The sequence below is a fragment of the Argentina anserina genome, chromosome 6 (assembly GCF_933775445.1).
Source record: "Argentina anserina chromosome 6, drPotAnse1.1, whole genome shotgun sequence".
NCBI classification, from domain to species: Eukaryota; Viridiplantae; Streptophyta; class Magnoliopsida; order Rosales; family Rosaceae; genus Argentina; species Argentina anserina.
This window is the reverse complement of record NC_065877.1, coordinates 15,214,392-15,234,860: the sequence shown is the minus strand read 5'-3', so window position 1 is coordinate 15,234,860 and position 20,469 is coordinate 15,214,392. Positions and strand designations below refer to the sequence as shown.

The 20,469-nt window shown below is 37.1% G+C and overlaps 1 protein-coding gene across 2 annotated transcripts; it reads right to left on the bottom strand.

Moving 5' to 3' along the window:
• Positions 1–10,432: 10,432 nt before the first annotated feature.
• Positions 10,433–17,610, bottom strand: LOC126798069 (MLO-like protein 12). Of its 2 annotated transcripts, XM_050524901.1 has the most exons (15): positions 17,494–17,610; positions 17,337–17,394; positions 14,445–14,653; positions 14,124–14,240; positions 13,338–13,398; positions 13,168–13,256; positions 12,593–12,667; positions 12,257–12,345; positions 12,100–12,149; positions 11,964–12,004; positions 11,684–11,857; positions 11,524–11,559; positions 11,291–11,419; positions 11,017–11,195; positions 10,433–10,914 (listed from the first exon to the last, which is right to left on the bottom strand). In XM_050524901.1, the coding sequence occupies exons 1-15, from the start codon at positions 17,608–17,610 to the stop codon at positions 10,635–10,637; spliced, it is 1,704 nt and encodes a 567-aa protein (XP_050380858.1). In that variant the 3' UTR covers positions 10,433–10,634. The 2 variants fall into 2 exon arrangements, with proteins under 2 accessions (XP_050380858.1, XP_050380857.1); XM_050524900.1 differs by having other exon boundaries at positions 10,433–11,195.
• Positions 17,611–20,469: the final 2,859 nt, after the last annotated feature.

Below are 20,469 nucleotides of genomic sequence, written 5' to 3'. Positions count from 1 at the left end.
TGTGCCCCACGCACCGCCACGTGCGGCGGTGTGAACAGTTTTGACAGAAGGGTATTTTGGTAATTTACTGTATACAGTAAATGTAAATGTAATTTTTATTTACGTACGGTAAATGTAATTAAATTTTACCTACGGTGAATGTAAATATAAATTACTTTCAGTAAATGTAAAAAGTAATTTGTAAAAGGGTAATTTCGTAAATTTTATTTACTGAGATTGTATTTACATTTAAACAGTACGTATACGTACAGAAATACGTATATAATATTTATACGTACAGAAATACGTATATAATATTTATACGTACATGAATACGTATATAATATTTATACGTACAGGAATACGTATATAATATTTATACGTACAGGAACACGTATATAATATTTATACGTACAGAAATACGTATTAATGGTATATTTGTACAGTAACCGTGAATAGTAACACCGAACAGTAACACCGAACAGTAACTTCGTAAAACCGAAAATTGCTTAACAGTATCCGATTTTTACTGTTTCGGCATTTAAAGGTTTACGAAATGACTCTAAATTCTTTTCTTATCTTTTCAAGGTGATCGTTAACTCGAGGAAAGGAATTATCTTCTGGAATTGTGGAATTACGCTCAAGTCAATAAGGTGAGTAAGATCTCACATATTTACGAATCTACCCTCGCGGTGATTCAAGATTTTTGCAAGAGTATTTAATAATGAATTACAACATGTATACAATTTAGTGGAATATATATATACTGTATAATGGTAATAAATGCATATATATATAGTTCATTATATTATATACTGTTATTAATTCATTAGAAATGGTCATTTTGATGACGGAAGATTGTGTATTGAGCATGCATTGTGAAATATGACATGTATAAGATATAGTGGACTATATATATATTGTATAAATGGTAAATAAGTACGAATATATATAGTTTGTTATATAATATACTGTTATGATTTTATTGTGATTATATTGAGCATGCGATTTGAATTGTACAATATGATGTGAGATTATTGTAAGTGATTTTTAACATTGAGATTGTTAAAATGTGAATTGTCTTCGGACCTGGTTTTTGGTACAATATGATGTGAGATTATTGTACGTGTTTGGCAAGTCGGAACCTAGCCTTTGGCCGGGCGAAAGTTACGATACAGTTAAAGCTATAGTATGTCTGCCTTAGTACTGCATGTGAGGTAACGGGTGGTTATCTGCACATGGGTACTCAGTTTATTTTGGATGTTGGGTAGCGGGTGGCTATCCAATATCAGCGGTGTATTACGAGAGGGGTAACGGACGTGTACCAGCGTTCTTGGTACCCGTATTATAAATGCATTTGGGTAACCAGAAGGGTTACTTAATTTTCTCATGAGCGCTTCATTTCATATTCTTTTGGGACAACCAGATGGGCTGTCCATTGACTCATGAGGGCATTTATATTTGTTGATTTGTGATTTTTCGTATATTTTGATATGCGAATTATATTTTGATTTTACTCATACGAGCTATAAGCTTACCGGGTTTGTGTTTACAATCCCGGTGCACCAATTCGATGGTGTAGGGGATAATTCCGCAGGTGCTGATTAGTGGAGGTTGAGCGACGACTACGGAGGCTCGAAGTCGTTTGTATCCTACTTGTGGTGAGGTTTTAGTGTGGATTTGTGTGAGAGAATTGGTGTGATTTTATTTGTGAGTGATTTGTGAGTGATTTGTGAGGATTATTACATTTCCATTTTATGTATGGATTATAAATTTGGGTTGTAATAATTGGTTTGTCTGAGTTGTATTGAGAACTCAGAATTGATCCGCTGTGACATTTTAATGATTTCGATTTTATTGAGATTATTTTGTGTTTAACGACTTTAGAATTTTGAGTTTTTAAGCTCGAAATTTTGGGGTCGTTACAGTTGGTATCAGAGCCTAAGTGCGTATTTGGCGATTATCAATATCATCCGGGAGCGATGATCCGACTGCAGGCGGGCACCCATCACATGCTCCTCGGTATTGATATGTCGTCGGGTACGCGAGAGTGTTTTAGGAGCCATACCTAATGGTTTGGTCCTCTGAGAAGTATCGTGATGATACTTCGATGATTCATCTCATCCTAAAATTTCATGTTAATACCTATTGAATCTGTTTTAGTTGAATTCGAGATTTCACAAGTATTGACTAAGTGTTTCGTTGTTTGAAGGTGATGAACGCTGATAAGGGCCGAGGACGGGCGAGAGGCCGAGGTCGAGGTAGGACCACCGGCCGAGTCCGCAACGTGGAGAACCTTTATGAGGAGGCTGCTCCACAGGAAGAGCAGGTTGAGCCTGCTGCTGCGGTTAGAGATGATGGGCGAGTGTTGAAGTTGATCAAGGATATCAGTGCACTGTCAGCGCCTACTTTTCATGGTGGACTAGATCATATGGTAGCTGACCATTGGATCGAGGGCATGGAGACATATTTTGAGATGATAGAGTGCACAGCGATTGAGAAGAGAAAGATAGCTACTTTCTTTCTAAGAGATGATGCTCTAGACTGGTGGAAAAGCATGAGACAGACAGTGGATGTGGCTACATTCACATGGGAGGGTTTCACTGCTCTTTTCCGAGAGAAGTACTTTCCATCCTCCGTACAGGAGAACATGGAGCTTGAGTTTCTAGCACTGGTACAGGGAGACATGACCGTTAGAGAGTATGATGCTCGATTTTCACAGCTGTACCGGTATGTCAGGCCTATGATTGTGACCTCTTTGGCTCAGAAGAATCTACGTGGGCTGAAACAAGAGTACAAGACCAATATATCAGTCCTTTGCTTGACTACAAGGGAGCAGATATTTGAGAGTGCTATGAGCTTGGAGCAAGCAGAGAAGACTCAAGCAGGTGATGTGGGGAACATAGATGCAAAGGGGAAAGGCAAGGCAATCTATACAGGCAGCGAGCACTCAGGGCCGAAGGATAGGTCATGGAAGAGGCCAAGACCCCACTATCAGGCCCCGACAAGGGCACCACCCCTAGCTATCAGGGCAGCACCAGTCACACCATTAGCAGCAGTGAGGTGTTATGGCTGCAACGAGATGGGACATTACGCCTCAGCATGTCCGAAAGCGAAGAGAGCAGGCTGCCACCGGTGCGGGCAGGTGGGACACATAGCTCGAGATTGTACCCGACCACTTCCTGGTAGACAGGAACGGCCGCAGAGACAGCTACCAGCGGGCCAAGCTAGAGTGTTCGCAGTGGGTCAGCGAGACACAGGGGTGGAAGGTACATTATCACTTTTTGACTACCTTGCTAGAGTACTGTTCGATACGGGAGCATCGCATTCATTCATTCCTAGTTCGGTAGTAGAGATGCTAGGATTGATTCCTACACCTCTTGGGGACGCCTTATGTGTCACTTCACCCCTTGGAGTGTCACTTGAGTTAGAGACAATCTGCAAAGCTTGTCCTATTTTGATTGGAAGTAGAGAGTTCTCTGCTTCGTTGATTGTGATTCCGGACCACACTTATGATGTGATCTTGGGGATTGATTGGTTGAGACCACAGCATGCTGTGATTGATTGTTTTGACATGGTAGTGTCCTTTCATAGACCCGGAGAGCCAGTGTTTCGTTATCGTTGCCTCAAGTCTGATAACGCCATGAGATCAGGAGTTTTGGCACATGTGGAGTCAGTGGATCAGAAAGTAACTATCGCAGACATTGTGGTAGTATCTGAGTTTGGTGAAGTGTTCCAAGAGATACCGGGACTACCTCCTCGAAGAGTGGTAGATTTCTGCATTGATGTAGTACCCGGTACAGCACCTGTGTCAAAGGCGCCATATAGAATGGGGCAGAATGAACTTAAGGAGCTGAAGGTGCAGATCGATGAGCTATTAGACCAAGGGTTCATTAGACCTAGTGTTTCACCTTGGGGAGCACCTGTGTTGTTCGTGAAGAAGAAAGATGGTTCTCTGCGGTTATGTGTGGACTACAGAGAGCTGAACAAGGTGACCATCAAGAATAGGTATCCCTTACCTAGGATTGATGACTTGTTCGATCAGCTCAAAGGTGCTACGGTGTTCTCTAAGATTGATTTGAGATCGGGTTATCATCAACTCAGAGTGAAGGAAGAAGATATATCGAAGACAGCCTTCAGGACCCGGTATGGACATTATGAGTTCGTCGTCATGCCATTTGGTCTAACGAATGCACCAGGTGTCTTCATGAGTTTGATAAACCAAGTATTTAGTCCATACTTGGATGAGTTCGTAGTGGTGTTTGTGGATGACATTCTGATATACTCCAAGACACAAGAAGAACATGTGGTGCACCTGAGAACAGTGTTGCAGACCTTGAAGGAGGCGAGACTGTATGCCAAGCTAGAGAAGTGTGAGTTCTGGAAAGAAGAGGTCAAATTCCTTGGTCATGTTGTCTCAAAAGATGGAGTACTAGTGGACCCGTCAAAGGTAGAGGCAGTAAAGAATTGGAGTCGTCCAAAGAACCCTACGGAGATACGTAGTTTCCTCGGTTTGGCAGGATACTACAGGAGGTTTATCGAGGGGTTTTCTAGTATTGCATCTTCATTGACCAAGTTGACCAAGAAAGATACTCCGTTCGTGTGGACGGATGCATGTGAGGAAGCATTCAGCAAACTAAAGACTAGACTGACCACAGCTCCAGTGTTGACGATTCCTTCTAGTGGTGGTGGTTATGTCATTTACAGTGATGCTTCGCTCCAAGGTTTGGGTTGTGTGTTGATGCAGCATGGAGGAGTTGTTGCTTATGGCTCGAGACAGTTGAAGATTCATGAGAAGAATTATCCGACACACGACCTAGAGCTTGCGGCAGTTGTATTTGCCCTGAAGATTTGGAGACATTACTTGTATGGTGAGAAATTTCAACTCTTTTCATATCATAATAGTTTGAAGTACTTGTTCTCACAGAAGGAGCTGAAGATGAGGCAGAGGAGATGGATGGAACTCCTCAAGGACTATGACTTCACATTAGAGTACCACCCGGGGAAGGCAAATGTGGTGGCTGATGCCTTGAGCAGAAAACTGAGAGGCGTGGTAGCTTCACTTATGGTCCAGGAATGGTTCATGCTAGAAGCTGCATCAGAGTTTGATTTGGTACCATCGGGAGGAGAACCAAGGGTCTTTCTTGGTAGTGTCACAGTGCAACCCACATTGATCACGAGGATCATACAGGGTCAGGCGCAGGATAGACTCTCACGAGCTAAGTTGGCGGATCTTGTAGTTGATACGCTTGATGAGTGTCCTTCTGAGTAAAGAGTTGGACCCGATGGAGGGTTGAGGTTTGGGGCAAGATTGTGTGTCCCAGATTGTGATGATCTCCGGGAGGAGGTTCTTCGTACGGCACATCGTTCACGCTATACCGTCCATCCAGGGAACACCAAGATGTACAAGGACCTATGCAGACAATTCTGGTGGAACGGTATGAAGAAAGATGTAGCAGAGTTTGTATCGAAGTGCCTTACATGTCAGCAAGTGAAAGCAGAACATCAACGACCAGCTGGCATGTTGAAACCACTGACTATTCCTCTTTGGAAGTGGGAGCAGATATCTATGGATTTTGTGACCGGGTTGCCTAGATCGAAGAAGGGTCACGATGCCATATGGGTGATTGTCGATCGGTTGACGAAGTCGGCTCATTTTCTCCCAGTGTCGATGAAGTACTCAGTGGACGTGCTTGGGAAATTATATGTGGATGAGGTAGTGAGACTTCATGGTGCTCCAGTTTCTATTGTTTCCGATAGAGATGCACGTTTCACTTCGAAATTCTGGGGTGGTTTGCAGAAGGCGATGGGCACTACCTTGGATATGAGTACAACTTTTCACCCTCAGACGGATGGACAGACAGAGAGGGTGAATCAGGTGATGGAAGACATGTTGAGAGCATGTGTGTTGGATTTCAAGGGTAGCTGGGAAGATCATTTGAGATTGATTGAGTTTGCCTACAACAACAGTTACCATTCTAGCATTGGCATGGCACCTTCTGAGGCACTTTATGGTAGACCATGTCGATCTCCGATCTGTTGGGTCGAAGTTGGTGATGAGGCACTGATGGGTCCAGAGGTGGTTCAGGAAACCACTGAGAAGATCTCGATCATTCAGGATAGAATCCGGACCGCGCAGAGCAGACAGAAGAGCTATGCGGACTTGAAGAGGAGACATGTGGAATTTGAGATTGGTGATCATGTGTTCTTGAAAGTTTCACCTATGAGGGGTGTAGTGAGATTCGGCAAGAAGGGAAAGTTGGCACCGAGGTATGTTGGGCCTTTTGAGATACTTGAGAAGGTGGGCGAACTAGCATATCGACTAGCCTTGCCTACTAGCATGTCGGGCGTTCACAACGTCTTCCACATTTCCATGCTGAGGAGGTATGTACCAGATGAGTCACATGTGATCGATCATAGCACCATTGAAGTGAAGGAAAATGCCACATTTGTGGTCGAGCCGGTTCGTATCCTGGATAGATCCACAAAGAAGCTCCGGAGGAGAGAAGTTGAACTAGTCAAGGTGTTGTGGAGTCACCATGATGAGGGTGATGCATCTTGGGAGCTAGAGTCAGACATGATAACCAGATATCCACAGTTGTTTGTTGAGTGAGCTTGAATTTCGGGGCGAAATTCCTTTAAGGGGGGTAGATTGTAATAACCCTAGATTTTTTTTAAAACGATTTTTGAATTGAATTGAATTCTATAAAGTTATGAAATTCAATTAAAATGAAATTGTTTGTTTGCAAACTTTACGAAACGGAAACGGAAACGTTTCGAGAACGTTTAATAAGAAAACGTTACGTTTCCGAGCGAATTTATCGACTTTTATTCCGTCGCCCGTTTGCGAAAACTTCCTTCATGAAAGTTGTAGAGCTCGTCGATACGAGTTCGTGAGTATGTGACGCGTTCGAATCGGACGTCATACGTAAAAGTTATTATGTCGGAAGTTAGTTTCCGATTTGGAAACTAGTATAAATAGGATAATTGTGTTTAGGGTTTCCATAACAGGAAACCCACACTCTCTCTCTTCTCTCTGCCTCCCTCCCTCTTTCTCTCTACCTCGGTTCTCACTCTCTCTCCCGACTCTCCCTCCCCTCAGAAACGCCATCGATCCGCCGCCTCCCGAGCGACGTGGCCCTCACCGCCGGCCTAGGAGGCACCGCACCTACCCCAGCAGGCAACCCCAAGGAGGACGCACCCTCTCGAGTCGCGCCGGAGCTCCACGGACAGCTCCAAGTTTCTGCGTTTTCCACCGCCGTGTCAAGCCGAACTCTGGTGGTTTTCGAGCTCCAATCGAGGTGAGGATAGCCTAGGTTTGTTGATGAGATGTTGTTGCTGAATTTTCGTGTGGTGTTGTGATGTTTTGGTGGAGATCGGAGGTTGGAGAGGATGGAGGGGTACCGCCGCCTTAGGCGGCGCGTGTGAGGAAGTAGGAGGGTCTAGGGGCGGCGTGAGGCCGTGGGGAGGAAGAGGAGGAAAAAAAAGAGAGGTTTGGGGCGGCGGTGGCGTGTCACGCGCCGTTGGTGGCGTCGGCGAGAGAGCCCCACGCGCAGCCTGCCGGCGGGTGGCGCGTGTGCCCCACGCGCCGCCACGTGCGGCGGTGTTAACAGTTTTGACAGAAGGGTATTTTGGTAATTTACTGTGTACAGTAAATGTAAATGTAATTTTTATTTACGTACGGTAAATGTAATTAAATTTTACCTACGGTGAATGTAAATATAAATTACTTTCAGTAAATGTAAAAAGTAATTTGTAAAAGGGTAATTTCGTAAATTTTATTTACTGAGATTGTATTTACATTTAAACAGTACGTATACGTACAGAAATACGTATATAATATTTATACGTACAGAAATACGTATATAATATTTATACGTACAGGAATACGTATATAATATTTATACGTACAGAAATACGGATATAATATTTATACGTACAGGAACACGTATATAATATTTATACGTACAGAAATACGTATTAATGGTATATTTGTACAGTAACCGTGAATAGTAACACCGAACAGTAACTTCGTAAAACCGAAAATTGCTTAACAGTATCCGATTTTTACTGTTTCGGCATTTAAAGGTTTACGAAATGACTCTAAATTCTTTTCTTATCTTTTCAAGGTGATCGTTAACTCGAGGAAATGAATTATCTTCTGAAATTGTGGAATTACGCTCAAGTCAATAAGGTGAGTAAGATCTCACATATTTACGAATCTACCCTCGCGGTGATTCAAGATTTTTGCAAGAGTATTTAATAATGAATTACAACATGTATACAATTTAGTGGAATATATATATACTGTATAATGGTAATAAGTGCATATATATATAGTTCATTATATTATATACTGTTATTAATTCATTAGAAATGGTCATTTTGATGACGGAAGATTGTGTATTGAGCATGCATTGTGAAATATGACATGTATAAGATATAGTGGACTATATATATATTGTATAAATGGTAAATAAGTACGAATATATATAGTTTGTTATATAATATACTGTTATGATTTTATTGTGATTATATTGAGCATGCGATTTGAATTGTACAATATGATGTGAGATTATTGTAAGTGATTTTTAACATTGAGATTGTTAAAATGTGAATTGTCTTCGGACCTGGTTTTTGGTACAATATGATGTGAGATTATTGTACGTGTTTGGCAAGTCGGAACCTAGCCTTTGGCCGGGCGAAAGTTACGATACAGTTAAAGCTATAGTATGTCTGCCTTAGTACTGCATGTGAGGTAACGGGTGGTTATCTGCACATGGGTACTCAGTTTATTTTGGATGTTGGGTAGCGGGTGGCTATCCAATATCAGCGGTGTATTACGAGAGGGGTAACGGACGTGTACCAGCGTTCTTGGTACCCGTATTATAAATGCATTTGGGTAACCAGAAGGGTTACTTAATTTTCTCATGAGCGCTTCATTTCATATTCTTTTGGGACAACCAGATGGGCTGTCCATTGACTCATGAGGGCATTTATATTTGTTGATTTGTGATTTTTCGTATATTTTGATATGCGAATTATATTTTGATTTTACTCATACGAGCTATAAGCTTACCGGGTTTGTGTTTACAATCCCGGTGCACCAATTCGATGGTGTAGGGGATAATTCCGCAGGTGCTGATTAGTGGAGGTTGAGCGACGACTACGGAGGCTCGAAGTCGTTTGTATCCTACTTGTGGTGAGGTTTTAGTATGGATTTGTGTGAGAGAATTGGTGTGATTTTATTTGTGAGTGATTTGTGAGTGATTTGTGAGGATTATTACATTTCCATTTTATGTATGGATTATAAATTTGGGTTGTAATAATTGGTTTGTCTGAGTTGTATTGAGAACTCAGAATTGATCCGCTGTGACATTTTAATGATTTCGATTTTATTGAGATTATTTTGTGTTTAACGACTTTAGAATTTTGAGTTTTTAAGCTCGAAATTTTAAGATCGTTACAACACTATTTTCTTCTCAATACACATTTGTTTTGCTACGACGTCATTTAAGCGCATGCATGACCCATATATTGGTTGATGCGTAGATCATAAGTTCATAAGCCCTTATTTTTTTATGTAGAATGAAAATGAGATTTCCTAGCTACTTGTCATAATATAAATATAAATGAAAACTTCATAAAGATTGTGAATAACTCTCATTTAACATGACCTTCATGTCTTCATCACTGATGGCTATTGTACACGTCAGATTTTTTTAAATATAACTAGGTTAATAAGATTTATAAGACATATACAGATCTTATGCTTATCATCACACTGAATCATTTTGTGGAAGTCAACTTTACAAAGTGAATATATACTAAACCAATTTTTAATTTAATCGAACGTACATTTTTGAATCTATCTCTTGACATTGATCTCATGCATGACACATTTACTTGTTTAGAATGTTTGGACAAAATTAGCTCATATTAGTTGCAGATTATATTATCAGATTACTTCAGGAAAGTACATAAACGGTTATATGCGTGAGTAGGCCGGCCGGGTAATCAACATTTCACAACGTCGTTGGAATACCTTGTAGAAAGAATCGTTCCTCAAATTAAAGCGCCATAAAATCTTTAGTGGCGAAATTAAGATAAAAATTTCGTCTAGGCTAATTAAGCCACGGATCGGTGATTCGGTGATTCATTCTTTTTATCAGAATTGTTTCCAAGTATCTATTCTTTTTTTTTTACCTAGGAATTTTACAGTATACTGTTCATGTTTTTGTGTTCTTAAGGGAAATGATGAAAAAAAAAATGTTTGGGAAAGAATATAAGAACAAAAGTAAGAAATACTAATGCTCAGCCAACCCTACTGCTAAAGTCATATAGATGGATGAGTACGGACGACCTTTCTCTAGCCTTAAGTAAAGCCTTCAATAGAGACACAACATATGCACAGCCTAAAGGCTAAAGCCTCAGTCGACGAACTTCCCCTATACTTGCTTGTCCTCAAACCGTGATCCTCCACCGCATTTACTGATATGCAATTGCTAAATTCTTCTGTCTGTTGATTTATGTTGAATATGCAGAATCAATAGGGACTGGGAATTAATATAAACAGCTAACTATATATATATATTCTGTTCGATCTCTTTGTGTATTTTACATAATTTACAAGAAGTGAACTTCTTGTCCATGTATCACTGATCAAGGGTAACTTCTTCTTCAATTATTGACGTGATTTCTCCACTTCTCCTGCTCATGCTCTCTAGCTTTAATTTCCAACTACTCCCAAAAGAGATCTCACCGTCATAGAGTACTTTGTCCATGATATTGGGACTATTTTCCTCTCTGGTGATTTCTTGAGCTGGTAAACTTGTAGTATCCGGGTTCGGATTTAAACCGGATGGAGCTTGCTCTTCAACTATTTCAGAGGTAGAAGAAAAACTTCTAGCTATGGTAGGATGAGGAGTTTTGTAGCTACATTCATTGTAGGAAGTTGAACCAGATGGAATTTGATCTTCAATTATTTCGGAAGTAGAAGAAGAGCTTCTCACTATTGTAGGATTAGAAGTTTCGTACCTACATTCATTGTCTGTGATTGAGGCATCATCAGTTGAATAAAAATGTGCCGAGTTTGATGACTTCCTTGAAGTAGTGGATCCATTCTTCGATAGTTTACGTCTTGCATTCTTGTGCCAGTTTTTGAGGCCATCAACTACAAGCTCCGTAAACACTGCTTTCTTCATGCCAGACCCCATCTATACAAATATGAGAAATTAAGTAACAAAACACAACCAAAATGTATATTGCTGATATATATTGTCATTATGTAGGAAGAGGCAGAAGTCGCAACCTGGGTAACCAATGCGTAAAGAGGAAGGGTTGCATAACCACAAATGAACTGCACAACAATTCCCATGGTACTCTTTATGATAACATCTTTCGTTCTTCGATGAAAGCATGAATTTTGACCATATTCGATCTGTTCATAATTTCCAATTCATGAGTTTGATCAACACATTAACTTAGGGTAAATTAGAAGAAAAAAAAATGACTTTGCGAATAAACTAATTAGTTGATACCTACCCAACTCCAGGTCAAGAATGCCAGCTGAAATGAGTTCTGCAAACCATTTTAACTAAATTAGATTTCTGATAAATCGAAGAAAACATTATTTTTTCTAAAACATCCATATGGTACTAATGGTAGCATCTCACCGTTTCTATGTATATAATAATATATCTACCTGAATTAAGACAAATTGTAGCAGATGAAGAAGCCAATTAGGTTTACCGAACCAAAATAAATCATCATTCAGTTTTACCACAACGCTTCCTCGAATCACAGGATTCTCCTTACAACTCTCCGCGCACATTTTAGTTATCACAACTTGCAGCTTTGCCCCCACGAGTAAAACAATCTGTATATTAAAGAGATGACATGCATGCATTAGACGTAATTAATCAAAATTAAGGCCTACTAATTCAAAAAGAATGGAAAACATCGTGTTGGAAATGAGAATGTACCAGTAAGGGAATGAACGGTAGCCAATAATGGTTGTAGAATACTGCACACACAAAAAAAAAACAGTGGCACGTTACGCTCTCAAAATTACTGGAAATCATAGCAGTATAATATCAATAGAGCACGCAAGCGACATACCATACGCGTTGAAAAAAATGAAAAGAATTGAAAAAATCCAAATCCAAAACCTACAAAAAGTGGTATATAACATCATTAATTCTACTGTTAAAATTGTTAGCATCAATATATAAACATCGGCATGCAAAAATCATTTAAACATCAATATATTGCTTACTTAATTCCAACCACTTGCTCAAAATCATCATCAAAAGCTCTGGCAAGGAAGTTCAAGAAATTGAAACTGCTACCTTCTTTGATGTTGGCCTGGAGAACCATGCCAATTAACCGAATAAAAAAGAAAGATCACAACTTCGATCATATATATCACTCAACTCAAAGACCCACGTGCATGTAGTTTCCAATACGTACATTGTGATACATTAAGTAAATAATAGATTCTTGGAGCTAGCTTGTGCTTCTAATTAATTTGAAATATTTCAAATGATAAGTATAGGGGATGACGGACGGAACTTTGAACTAATGTATTGACACATTGATTTGTATTTCTTACCACAATGAACCCATTTCGCAGAGTCATGTAATCTACCTTCGAGATTGAGCCACTAAACTGCCGAGCAAAACAAACCTAACATAAATCATGAAGAGGGAAGAATTAGTAAAATCAAGGACAAAATATTGGTAACTCTTCACACTATTACAAACTCGAAAGTTTACTCCATTAAGTTTCAATTTTAACTGATCACTCCTTATGTTTTTCAAATTCGAGCAATATGATCATTTCGTCATCTCTCCATCCAATTTGGGTGTTAAGTTGTTGACTGAAAAACATAAATTGGATGGAACTTAACATCCAAATTTGATGAAGAGATGACGGAATGACCAGATTGCTAGAATTTGGAAAGTATAAGGAGTGATCAATTAAAATTGAAACTTGAAGAAGTAAACTGTCAAGTTTATGATAGTGTGAGGAGTGACCAATATTTTGTTCTAAAATCAATTAAACAATGTCATGTATGCATGTATATATAACAATTTCTAATATATCTTCAATATAGCAAATTAATTCTCCGAATCTCACTCATGGAGTAATGCTTGTGAGTTAGATATGTGCAAATTTTGACTCACAGGCCATAGCAGGAGAGGGTGTCTACTCCAGATCTTTAAATGCCGTTTTCCAAAAGGAGTTTGTTGGGCGTGCTGAAACCTCCTTGGATCTGTACACAATGTCGAAAAGAAAGGTTACTGGATTGATGCTCGATCGTGATCGTACTATAGGTGTACAAAGTGCAACCTACCATTAAGAATTTGATAATTCAATGTCCGAGTTTCTTCCTCCCATTCATTCCATTTTCTCATCTGCATGTATGTATCACGTACATGAAAAGTTGATCATGAGAAATATCATGAAATAGTAGTAATTTCTATTGTGCAAGCATGAAGCATAATACTTGAATGTGAATTTCTACAAAGTTGTTCACCCATTACGTAGGTGAAAGTGAAACTATTGTTCACTACCTAATGACTGCGAACGGTACTATAATTCTCGTCACAGGGGTGAATTTAATTAGATATACTGGGGCTACTATATATGACTCTCACCGTAATGGTATATGGCTAGTAAATTTAAGAATTAATTTCAGTTTATCCTCCTAAATTTTACATTCAAAATCAGTTCACTCCTTAAAATTTTATTTTAATCAGTTTATCCCCTACACTTTTAAATATATAACATAAAAGAATGATAAAATTCAGTTTTTCTTGGTTAAAATCTGATTAAAAACTATCAAAAAAAGGCTTTAAATTATATATGCAAAACCAAAACAAAATTCCTAATAATTTTACAACAACACTGAAGTTTTAAAATTAGGTCTCGTAGCATAATTATCGATATAATCCATATAAAAATCTGAATTTTGTCTTTCTTTGATGTCATTTGAAAGTATAGGAAGTGAACTAATTAAAATAAAAGTTTAAGAGTTGAACTGATTTTCGGTGTACAGTTTATGAGAATAAACTGAAATTAATTCTAAATGTAAACCAACTGTTGCATTCAGCATAAGGATTTTAAGTCGATCTGATACCTTTGCCATCCCAAGAAACATAGTTAAGATGCAATAGAGAACATGAAACACTGCCAAGATGGATATAAAGATGTTTAGCTGCAGTATTCCTTCCCTCGACACTAGAGAGACTAACCCCTGGATGCCATAGTGAAACGAATGGAAGAAAGAAAAGACAATGAATAAAATTTACATATTATTTAAGATAAATATGAATTATAAACATAGAACTAAAATATGTATTATTAATATTAGGTAGCATGCCATCGATCATATATCTTGCATCTCTACTAATGATTAATGCTAGCTAGCTGTTTTAGGCTTTGTATATAGTGTATTTACCTTTGCCTCACAGTAATCATTTGTGGTGGCTTCCTTAGAATAGTTGGTGTTTGAAGCTGGAAGTTGTGTAGCTGATGAGACATTCGGTGAGTCCAGGGAATATTTGCAGGGAAGAAAAGAGTTCGCCAAATCATGAGAGACACAGATATTCGATATTGGTACTTCCGACAGAGTCAGCAGCAGTGATATGAAACCCAGTTGCATCATTTCTGTTTGGATAAACATATCAAAGAAGAAACAAATTACCAATCGTATTCATGAGTCATGATACAAAAATTTGTCAATTGAACATATGAAAATCTATTCTCTGATTTTATTTAATTATAAGGGCCACACAAATGTCCCTGTCTGTACATATCGTTGTTCCAAACAACGGGGACAATGTCTTTTGAAAGCAATGGGGACAATATTTAGATAACTATATATATATACTAGTTATGAAGCAAGTCATAGACTTTTGCTCGGAGATTTTCTAACGACGATTATTTTGTTAAAGACTAGTTAAAAACTTTCAAATTTTTTATTAATTATATTTATTTTTTAATTATATTTTTTCATCTCAACCGTATAGATTTTAGGTTTATATAACTAGATTACTTATTCAAATTTTCAACAAATTTAGTGACCGTTAATGTATCAAACTAGATCAAATAAATAAACAAACTAAATCTATCAAAACCGTTGAATTTCATAATGAGTAAATCACATTTATATATGTCTTAACGAATATCAATTTGGATGAAAATTTACATGGATGATCTACTCATATATATCTAAATATTAAAAGGTCGAGATATGAATATGAAATCAAAAAGTGAGTGAATAAAAGAGATTCTCTACTAGTCCTCAACAATATGGTCATCATTAGAAAACCCCAGACTTTTGATATTATTAGCAGGAACTTTTGACATGTTAAGCAATAGCTTTATTAGTTGAAGTTATGTATACTCTGTAAGTCTTCCTGTTTTCATGTCTTTTTTACAACGGGACTATGAACACACATATGTATCTTTGAGGGATGAAGATTTTTAGTGTTTTGCCTTGTCATTGTAATCGGTGTTCGGTGGCTTCAATTGTATTTTTTCATTTTTAGGAGAAAAATGAAAAAAAATATACAAGGACTTGTGCATGTAGGACAGCCGTCTAAAACTGAATCTAAGAGCAGGGTGTTAAGATTGATCGAGGAAGAATTCAATGAAGCCAAATCTTCAGGCAAGAAAAGGTAATACACCAACATCAGGCAGAGCATCCACCAAGAAGTTGGCCTCTCGATAGATATGGAGAAGGAAATATCATTAAAATGTAACAAGGTGGAGAATGCCTCATTTTGGAAAATCCTTGGACAATATGGATGTATGCATCCAAACTCCACTTATTTCTATATATTTGATAGTGTAAATATAAAATTTTAACCGTTCAATAATTTTGTTAATCAATAAAGGTCACTTTTGTAAAAAAAATCAATGTAAACAAATATCGTTTGTTTAACCGATTTCATCAAACAAACATACAGCTGATTATGAAACTACTAACTTTCACAAGTACAGTTTATAGGCCTGTAAAATGGGCAGGGCAGGGCCGGCCCGGCCCGGCCCTAAGATATAAAAACCCACATACAACCTAACTCATGTCTTTTTCACCCTTAGGTGTAAAATGGGTAGGGCAGAGTTGGCTCTATCAAAATATGGCGCATAAAGTTTGGGCTTAAAAAGCATGCTCATGACCTGACCTACATTTTGGCCCGTGGTTTTTAGATAATAAAATATTTTTAACATTCATTTGAAAATTTTAATTGAGATATGAGTTGAACTCATGAACCTCTTCTTATAAGAATAACACATTTGCCAATTGGACATACATAATTTGCTGATTATATCAATCACTCATAAATTAATAATAAAATTTGACATTGAGAATCGGTCGGGCTACGGGCCGGCCCTATAATATGCCATATGGACAGAGCTTTGGGTCGGCTCAGGGCTTGAAAAGTATTGTCCATACCCTACCCAATCTAAAACGGGCCGAGTAAAGCCTGCCAATTAATTTGGGCCGAGCCGGCCCGCAGCCCAATTTTTTTAGCTAAGTTTGGGTATGTCCGTCAGCCCTAGGCTTAATTTACAGGCCTAACCGTTTATTTGTTTATTGTAATCGACGTAGCAAACGATTTTTGTTTTAATTCATATTTTACAAAATTGATATTTATTGATCGATTAAACTTTTGAACGGTTAACATTATGTAATCACACTCTTAAAAATATAAAAATAAGAAAGAGTATGAACATGTGCGTCCATATTGATATGGATAGAAGTATTTCCCCTCATTTTTATGGAAAATACTTGTGTCCATATCAGTATGAACACACACTTTCATACTCTTTCTTATTTTTATACTTTTAAGAGTGTGATTTCATAATGTTAACCGTTCAAAAATTTAATCGATCAATAAAGATCATCTCTGTAAAATATGAAATGAAAAAAAATTGTTTGCTAAGTTAATTACATAAAACAAATGAATGGTATTTGTAGTCTCATAATCAGTCGTCTGTTTATTTGATACAATCAGCTAAGAATACGATATTTAATTATATTGATTTTTTTATAAAAGTGATCTTTGTTGATTAACAACATTTTTAAAATGGTTAAAATTTTATTTTCACACTATCAAATGTAAAAAAAAAAAATTTTGGACGCACACGTCCATACTGGTATAGATACAAGTATTTTCTTATTTTTATTGTTCACAACACAATATGACCTAATCAAATTTATTCTATTTTTGTTAAGGATAAACGATTTGTAATTCTGTATCTCCCCACTTCCCAGCTAGTTTAGTACGTACTTAAAGTAATAAGTCATTGCCGGAATAAAGCATGGCGAAAGACTTGTTATTACCTGTTTTGAACTTCTTCAAACCCCTATTCAGGGATTTTCTTCTCTTTCCTTTAAGAAACTGTTGATGAAAAAACCAATGGCAGAGCATGTAAACAACCACCTTCATATACTAAATTTCAGATACATACACACAGAAATGCATGTATAACATACAAACCTTCGTTAGACGATGAATACCATCGTCGATTATGAAAGATAGCACGAAGATGAACAAAGCAAATACCGATACAGCCCATGTTGGTGTATCTTCAAGTCCTACCCTCCTGTCTGCCATCTCTCTCTCTCTCTCTCTCTCTCTCTCTCTCTCTGCAGTTTAGTATATGTGTATATCGATAAATATTTGCTTGTCGATGCATGTATTTATATTCAAGTTTGATTTTGGTACGTGGTACGGTACGGATGGGATCTGGCAACTTCATCTGATAACCAAGTTCCAACTAAGGATCAACAAGTACGCCAAGTACGGATGGGTCGTCCCATGTTTTATTGATTTGGTTGAACTTCTAAATATGTTCATGCATCACGATAGTTAACAACTAGGGTTTTCTTTCCTTGAGGTCAATGCTTGAAAATTACAATAATCCCTTACGCATGTGCATGGATTAATCTGCATCGTTAGTTCTATTTTAAAATTAAAGACGAAATTACAGTGTTGACAGTAATTATATAAATATAAACTGGAAATGGATGCATAGTGAATAAATCATCGAATATGACCTCACTGACGGTTTTTATATAAGCCAATGGATACGAATGCAGAAGTCAAACTTTCTGGGTACATAAGATGACAATTTGCTGTGTCCTTGTCTTCTAGGTTAGGTTAGATAAGACAGTACGGTATTCTTATGCTTATCAAACTCATTGATGATCATTTTGTGTTACAGAATCAACTTATAGCTGTCTAGCTGCATTCATTTTCAATTATGAAATTTCCCAAGACAAATAATATAAGAGAAATATTGTACGGTTCATAAGGTCGACATCACTATTGCGATGGAAACTTAACGTCGTTGCACGATCATTAGAGATTGAGATGTTATGAGAGATATCGAGATGATGATTTCGATCAAAAGAACATCAGAAAACTTCTTTTCAGATCCACAAAAGAGCAATTTTTGAACCCATTAATCGATCATTTGGAAGAACGCTTTGATTATCATTGAGATTAAGTTGAGCAATGACTTTGGCAACCTGTGATATGATTTAGGCACCCATCGAGCTACGCTGATGAATTTTGGGATTGACCTGCATGGATTCACCAACTTGAATTAAATGTGTCATGGGCCGCTTGTTGATGCTTTTCTTGAATGGAGCATACAGTTTGTCATTAATTTCCAGTATATCCTATTTCATTTGACATTCTTCAAAGGCTTGAATCAACCATGCACTTGCGTCTTTTATGTATGAGCAGCTAGCTTGGTGAAGTTATGACCCCCTCAAGGCCTGCCGGCCTGGGTAACGTACTGCTTGCATGTATAGCCACACCAATTAATGCCTAAATCTTGTGATAAATACACTCATTGTTAAAAGTACACAAAGTCCAATGTGTATATTGTTCTTTAGTTAGTTGTGCTTTTCTATATTTAATTCTGATTTTGTTGAATTGAAATTATATATCTTTTACAACTAAGGTGGTGTACTTAAAAGAAGTTATAATTTGATTAGGACTTATATGTGCCTAAGGAAAGAAGTCCTAATGTGGTTATAACATTGTTTTCCTTGGTTATCAGATTTTGATAATAATATTTATATTTATCTTATGATAAGTTATTTCATTAAAAAAGGAGAATCGATCTGATAAAGAATTTGTCAAAGATTGAAATTGATTGAAGTTGAAAATTCAAGTCGTGATGATTGATCTTAGTCATTAATCTCATGAGTTGTATTTTAAGGTAAATTGCATTCATGCATATCATACCTAATATTGCTAGGAGTTTTTAAAAGGATATTTTGTTTTGGAAAAGAATTTGTGTTATCTTAGGAATGTAACTAAAGATATTCTAGTTTGAATGAGTTTTCCAAAATATAACTGATTGATTGATATATATTTTTTCTTTATCACTGTGTTGTGCAATAAGTGAGGGGGAGAAGTTTCTTCTACTATAAATAGACATTTGAGAAATGATAAAATACTATTAACTCCTTACACTTTTACTGGTTCCACAGTTTAGTCCATCGACTTTCAATTTGAATCAATCACTCTTACTACTTTTAATTTTTGACCAATTAGTCCACTCCATTACATTTTGTCCAAAATTGTTGTTAACTTGGTGACGCGGAAATTTTTTTTCATATTTCTTTTCAGTTTTTTTTAACTTCCTCAAATGCCCATAAAGTACTAAAATATCATTATTTTTTTACCCTTAAAAAGAATAGTTGTTTAGATTTTAGAATTTTTATTTAAATTAAAAGTATTTTACATTACATGATATTGTATCTTCTTCATCTCTTTCATATCGTGTTCTTTCCCAGTCTCTGCATTTTTTTCTACTTGATCTGTAATAACCCTAGATTTTTAAAACAATATGTGAATTGATTTGAATTCTATTAAGTTTTGGAATTTCAAATAAAATGAAACTTATTGTTTACGATGCTTTGAAACGAAAAACGGAAACGTTTTCGGAACGTTTATTAAGAAAAACGTTACGTTTCCGAACGAAATTATCGACTTTTATTCCGTCACTCGGTTGCGAAAACTTTCTTCACGAAAGTTGTAGAGCTCGTCGATACGAGTTCGTGGATATGTGACGCGTTCGAATCGGACGACGTACGTAAAAGTTATTAACGACGGAAGTTAGTTTCCGATTTTGGGAGGGGGTATATTAAATCGTACGTTTACGTACAGAAATACGTATTAATATTTATACGTACAGAAATACGTATTAATATTTATACGTACAAAAATATGTATTACTATTTATACGTACAGAAATACGTATTAATATTTATACGTACCGAAATACGTATTAATATTTATACGTACAAAAATATGTATTATTATTTATACGTACAGAAATACGTATATAATATTTATACGTACAGAAATACGTATATAATATTTATACGTACAGAAATACGTATATAATATTTATACGTACAAAAATACGTATTAATTGAGTATTGTACAGTAACC

Excerpts from the sequence above, each read along its gene's own strand:
- LOC126798069 (XM_050524900.1), bottom strand. The coding sequence starts at position 17,610 with ATGGCAGACAGGAGGGTAGGACTTGAAGATACACCAACATGGGCTGTA. Across the intron at positions 14,241-14,444 it reads ATGATTACTGTGAGGCAAAG|GGGTTAGTCTCTCTAGTGTC; the intron begins GTAAATACACTA and ends TATGGCATCCAG. Across the intron at positions 12,668-13,167 it reads ACCCTCTCCTGCTATGGCCT|GTTTGTTTTGCTCGGCAGTT; the intron begins GTGAGTCAAAAT and ends GATTTATGTTAG.